This window comes from Rhinopithecus roxellana, unplaced genomic scaffold (assembly GCF_007565055.1).
Source record: "Rhinopithecus roxellana isolate Shanxi Qingling unplaced genomic scaffold, ASM756505v1 contig5752, whole genome shotgun sequence".
NCBI lineage: Eukaryota > Metazoa > Chordata > Mammalia > Primates > Cercopithecidae > Rhinopithecus > Rhinopithecus roxellana.
The window spans coordinates 33,648-39,647 of NW_022144281.1; the positions used below are offsets into that span (position 1 = coordinate 33,648).

Here is a 6,000-nt window from a genome sequence, read left to right on the forward strand (position 1 = left end):
CAGGGGCTGGAGATTGGTGAGCGGAGAGAGGAACAGGTGGGTATCCCGATGGACAGCCAAGCTTGGAGAAGAGATGAGGGTTGGAACTGGGGGGAGGAGCCTGGAAAAGAAAGGCTGAGGGCCTGGCAGGGTGAGCAAGATAAGGTCCTGAGACAGCAAGGAGAGGAGACTGGGCTCTGAGCAGAAAATGGTCAAGGTGCATTCGGGGCAGAGAAGGGTGCAGAGGAGGGCGGCGGGGGAGTGTCTGCACGGGAGGAAAAAGGGGCCAAAGAGAAGGTGAGAAGGGGAAGGGGGCTGCTAGATGAGATCCAGCTCCCACACCACAACCTGTAGTGGCTGCTGGGTAGAATGGGAGCCCTGACCAGGGTGAGGAGGACTTGCAGGGAGTGCAGTGGTGGGTTGGGAGCAGGAGGGACTTAAGGGGGAAGGTGGTGGTGGGGTCAGGGATGTGGTATGAGGTGGGAAATTGAGGGGAAGCTGGGAGTGGAGCACGAAGGCAAAGGGAGTTGAGTGGCCTGGAGAAGTGGTTTAAATCTCACTGTTCAATGCGCGTGCTGGGTGGCCCCCTAAATGCCGCATAAACCCCGCTTAACCCATCCCTCCCACTTCTAACACCGCCCCTCTAAACGCAGAACCAGCTGGGTCACTGATGCCTCCCACCCCCAACTTAAACCTGCTAAATGCCCCTCCCCTGCCCGCCCCCCACTTTGGATGGGGAAGGAAGGGGGGCCACAGCAGCTTAACCACCAGATAAACCTGTTTAACCTCTGACCTTTGACCTTACAGCTCCCTTTCTTTTGTGTCCCTTTTCTTCTTTTCTCATCTCTTTTGCTTTGGGTTGCTCCTGCCCCCAGGGTGGGGCTGGCTCTGAACCAGAGCCTAGGGAGGGGGTCGAGGGAGAAGAGGGGCCCAGCGTTTCTTTTTCTCCCTTCCCCTCTTTCTGTGGATGTTGCTGCTTACTCTGAGTCTCCTTGAGGATTGCATAATTACTTTTCTAACTCCTTTGGACTTCGCCGCCTGAGAAACCTACTGTCTTTCTAAACTTTTCCAAGGAAACTTGATAACGAGCGCCTGGCGATTGCTAGACAGAGAATCCCCTACCGGCTTGGTCGAGTAGTAGATGAGTGGCTGCTCGACAAAGGTAATTACCAGAATTAATTAATTAATTAATTAATTAACTTTAAAACACTATCTTAAAGGTGCAGAGCTCTCTCTTTCCCCCTCCATGCCTTCACCAACGCCCACCCCCAAGTGAAGGGACAGTTGGCTAGCCAGAATGCTCCCTTCCCCTTTGGAGTCAAGGGTCTGCCTGTGCATTTCAGAGTGGTGGTTTTTGGGGGTAGGAGTGGGGTTTTTCCTTAGAAGTAGGGGGAGTCTTGTTCTAAACCTGGGATCAACTAGGGTGATCCACAAGATCCCTACCATGGGAGCTCCCCACTGCGATCCCGGCAGTAAATCACAAGCAGCCTGGGAATGCAGGTTGTAGGTAGGTTCCCTCTGCCCAGAATCATCTCGGAGGCTTGGTAAAGGGCCAACGGAGGGCTACAGAGCGTGCAGAGGCAGGAAGCCTTTGGGAAGCAGGAAGGCTGACCTGAGGAGAGTGAGGAAGGCTTCACCAGAGCCATATGAGAAGAGAGAAGAGTGGGGCCTCAGATCCTACTGGAAGGTCCCCAAAGAGAGTGCTGTGGGGCTGCTGTCTCTGGAACAGGCCCAACTTAGTCCAGAAGGCCTCTAAGAGTGAGGAGAGACTAAGGGAGGTGGGGCAGGAGGTAGTGGGCCCACAGGGATTTCTACTCCTGCTTGGCTGATGAGGAAGACCGAGCAAGCCCCTGTGAGGCCCGAGTGTGGTGAGGTGTTGCTGGGTGTGATAGAGAAGGCTTCTTGTCACCAAGGGAAGTTGGGGACCAAGGGCAAATCCATCCCATTCTCTTTTGCGAGGGCGGGGGGGCGAGCTCTGTACCTCTAAGGCTAAACTCTAGGGGGGGAGTAGAACTGTTAAACCTCCACTTAACAGCTGATAACTGTGCTTTAAATGTCCACTGGGGCCTTCCCCAATTAAAACCCCCAAATGTAACTTCTAGCCCCCCATGCTTGTGGGGCCTAAACCTGTTGATAACCAGATGTGATAAACCCATAACAGGACAAAAAGTTAAAGGGACTGTAACAGACATCGCTAAAACCTACAGCCCCCAGCCACACTGGGCTGCTCTCTCCAGGGGGTGAACTTTAACCCTTTGAGGAGTTCATTGGCGGATGGGGCCAGGGGCCACAGGGACCAAGTTTGCTAACACTGTGGCTTCCTCTCTATTACCCACCTCCCTCTTCAGAATCAGAGAGGCCAAGGGAGCAGCCTGGGCTGAGGCCTGGGACAACTTGTGACCCAATAGCAGGGAGAGTTGGACAGGCCCTATATGGGGGGTAGGGGAGGAATTGTGGTTTAGATGAAGGAAAGCCAGGACCCTCCTTCCCCTTCTCCTTAGATCTGACTTTCCTCTTCTAGAAAATAACCGATTGGACTAGAGAGATAGTTCCCAAAGTGTGAAAGAAGGAACTCGCTTTTTTGTGGTCTTAGCCAAGTACTTCCCTTTCTGAGGCTCAGCTCTCTCCTGGTAAGATGGGACAGTGATGGTTACTCAGCCCACCTCAAGGCATGTTATGAGGGTGAGAGAAAGAACACTATCAGGAAAGTACCCCAGAACAAGGTCTAGGGATGTTGGAGGGCATATTTTATTGTTAGTGCCTGACATATGGTAGGTGCTCAATAAATATTATTGGATGAATCCATTTTCCAGTTCCAAAGCATGTCCTATGAAACAGTCCCATGAGATGCTTCACAATAGAGAGATTTGTGGTAGAACGAGTTTGGGAAGTGCTGAATCCTGTTTCTTCCTCTTGGAGATGCCTATGTGCATTAGTTTAATAAAGACTCTGAGAAGCTCTTGGAGAAAGAAACCTGTTTGATTGTGAAATGTTTGCTTCCCCAACTCATTTGACCACTGTGATCCTTGTCTCCTTTGTTTTCCTCATGATTCTTGTGTCTGGGGATAAACTTGGATGCAGAGGTCTTCCTGAGCCTCTCTGGGTCTGGCATTCCAGGGCCTGTCCCAGAGCTGCCACCACTGGCCCTCTGCCTCTTGGGCTCTTGGCCACTGGTAGTGGGCGTTGCTGGTCCAGGGGCTATACTTGCCTGAGTGGGCAGTGGGAGGGTGCTGGAGGAGGAAGGAAGACTGAGTGGGGGACTGGGGAGACACACCAGTGGCCATCATTGGCTAGATGCTGGAAGGATGTTTGGATGTCCCAGAGGCCTGGGTGTCCCAGAGAACCTGTGTTTCCAAAGAGGTTGTGGGCTTCACAAGTTGGACTCTCCTCAGCCCAGGTTTTGGGAGCAAGGCTTACAGGCACCTAACTCTAAACCAGATCTTTAACGAGGCACTAACCAGAGGCTAACAAGGGCTAAGCCAGGTCTAAAACCCCCAGTGCCAGCAGCTGAAGGTTCCGGGGGAGATGGGGCAATGTAGTAGGCCCTCTGCCCAACCCCTCCCCCCCCAAAAATAAGCAGCACCAAAACCAAAGTTAAATCTAAACTTAAACATAATAAACAACTTTTCTAAAAACCAAACCAAAACAACAAACTCAGAGGGTTAAACCGACCCCCAGATCCACTAAAAACAAACAGAACAGCCCAACCCCACCCAGCTGGGAATTCTGAGGTGTCATACTGCTGAGTGTGGGGTGAGATTGGAGCTGGAGCGGGTTATATTGGCTGTCAGTGAGCGAAGCAAGGTCCCTTTAACATTTTCCATTTCTGTGCTTGCATGTCCAGGTGGGGAGGAAGGGCTTGGCTTACCAGGGCCTGGTCTCAGGCAGTGGTGGGCCTTGGCAGTCCGGGAGAAGAGAGGGGATCCTGGCCAAGGGTCAGAAGGCCTGGTCATAGGCGGGAGGTCAGCCTGGGCAGGTTGCTGCTCCCACACACCATCACACTGTCTCACCTCCTTCTCTGTTCTCACACGCACCGACTCCACCTTGGCCTGGCAGCTACCGCCTCTGTCTCTGTCTCTGTGTCTCCTCTATCTGCCTCTTCCAGGGGCTCCATGGCTTCATGGCTCGGGGCTGGACACTGGGGCAGGATGTTTGGGGAAGCACAGGGAGAAGATGGGGATGGACTGAGGGAAGAGGATGAAGAGGGGAGATGGCCTTGGAGCTGGAGAGGAGAGGGAATGGGGAAGGTGGGAAGGCTTGCACATGGTGGGGAGGAGGGGCTGGGCTCGTCTTCCCCAGCCCGTGTGTGCCCTGGGTGCCCTTCCCTTCTGGGGTCCCCACCTGGCTGGGCTAGGGGCTGTGGCTGACAAGGACTTTTCCTTTGGTTGTTTGCCCCTTCCTCATTTCTCCCTGTCCCCTCCTCCCTTACTGGCTTCCTCCTCCATTCCTCTTTCCTCTCCTTGGCTTCCTTCTCTTCTTCCTTCCCTTCCTGGTCTCCCCTCACTGCCTGCCCCTTCTCTGTCACCCCCTCCCCTCCCCCAAGGCCGCCAGCTGACCATCTTCAACAGCCAGGCTGCCATCAAGATCGGGGGCCGGGATCAGGGCCGCCCCTTCCAGGGCCAGGTGTCCGGCCTCTACTACAATGGGCTCAAGGTGCTGGCGCTGGCCGCCGAGAGCGACCCCAATGTGCGGACCGAGGGTCACCTGCGCCTGGTGGGGGAGGGGCCGTCCGTGCTGCTCAGTGCGGAGACCACGGCTACCACCCTGCTGGCTGACATGGCCACCACCATCATGGAGACTACCACCACCATGGCCACTACCACCACGCGCCGGGGCCGCTCCCCCACACTGAGGGACAGCACCACCCAGGTGAGGCCCCACTCTGGCTGGTGGATTAGGGCAGGGATAGGTGGGGATGGAGCTGATATCTGCATAGCTACAGTAGTGGTGCCTAGAGTGAGGGTCTAAGAGGTCTGTTGGGATCCTGGAGGCTGCTGTCTCTGACTTTGTTGCCATGGTGATGGGCAAGGTCACCTTTCAGGAAGTGGCCTTCACCCTAATGACCAGGCATCTCATGATGTGGGGGTGATCACTATTTCTAGAGGGACCATCCCCAGAGTTGGGGAGGAGTTTGATGGCCCAGTTATATGAGAGAAGACCACCCTACCTAAGAGAGGTGAAGTCTGGACTCGGGGTGAGAGTGGGATGGCTCCTTCTGCTTCCCCAGTGAAGGCCATGCCTAGTGTTCTGTGTGGGCAGAGAGTGGGAGATGGATGGTACCAGGCTGGCCTTGCTGTGGGCAGGGGTGACAGCATGGGAGGGCTGGGTGCAGTCACCTGGCATGGGCAGCTGCTCTCCAGAGGCTGGTGGAAGCTAGGAGGAGCCTCTCCTTGTTTTCTGGGTTCCCTGCAGTGGGAAAGCCCTGGCTGCAAGTTCATTGCCTTCACAAGCCCTCTCTATGTGACTGTGAGCAGGCACCACAACTCGGGCAGCTTCAGTGTCCTCTCCGTCTGTGCGTCTGAGGGAGTCTCAGGGCAGACAGTTCCCTGGTGCTCACCCCACCTGCTGATCTGGATGGCCCCAGCTGCCTAGTCCCAGGCTGCCTGCAGCACAGACTGGTGGGGAGGAGGGGCCTTGAAGCACATGGAGCTCACCCCACCTGCTCAGGTGTTTTATGGGTCAGGTCAAGCCCTAGTGATAGGGCAGGACTGGAGGGGCCTGCACACGGGGAATGGGGCTCCGCTGGAGCAGGACTTGCCTGTGTGACTTCCTGAGGCAGCCCAGGCTAGGCTGTTTTCTAGTTGTTGCCTCCAGTGCCTGCTCTGACCTTTAGCACAGGGAGGGCTCACACCTGGCATGAAGGCCTTTTTTGGCCACCCCTTCTCTCCCCATCATCCTGTCTGGCAGCCTGTGGCTGTTAGGCACTCTCTGTCCTTCTAGGGTGAGGGCAGGATCTGGGGGTGGCCATGAGGACGTGCCCCTCCCTCTGTCACCAGTCTGTCTTCAGCTTCTCCTCTGAGG

At 55.4% G+C, this 6,000-nt stretch overlaps 1 protein-coding gene across 1 annotated transcript in view; it reads left to right on the forward strand.

Annotated features, from left to right (window-relative positions):
- The window catches only part of LOC115896180 (neurexin-2-like), a gene marked incomplete at both ends in the record, with an annotated part of 30,786 nt that extends 25,938 nt beyond the window's left edge, over positions 1-4,848 (forward strand). Inside the window, 2 exons of the mRNA XM_030926575.1 lie at positions 1,053-1,141; positions 4,523-4,848. Of these exons, the coding sequence (XP_030782435.1) occupies positions 1,053-1,141; positions 4,523-4,848 (415 nt within the window). The remainder of the gene's footprint in view (positions 1-1,052; positions 1,142-4,522) is intronic.
- Positions 4,849-6,000: the final 1,152 nt, after the last annotated feature.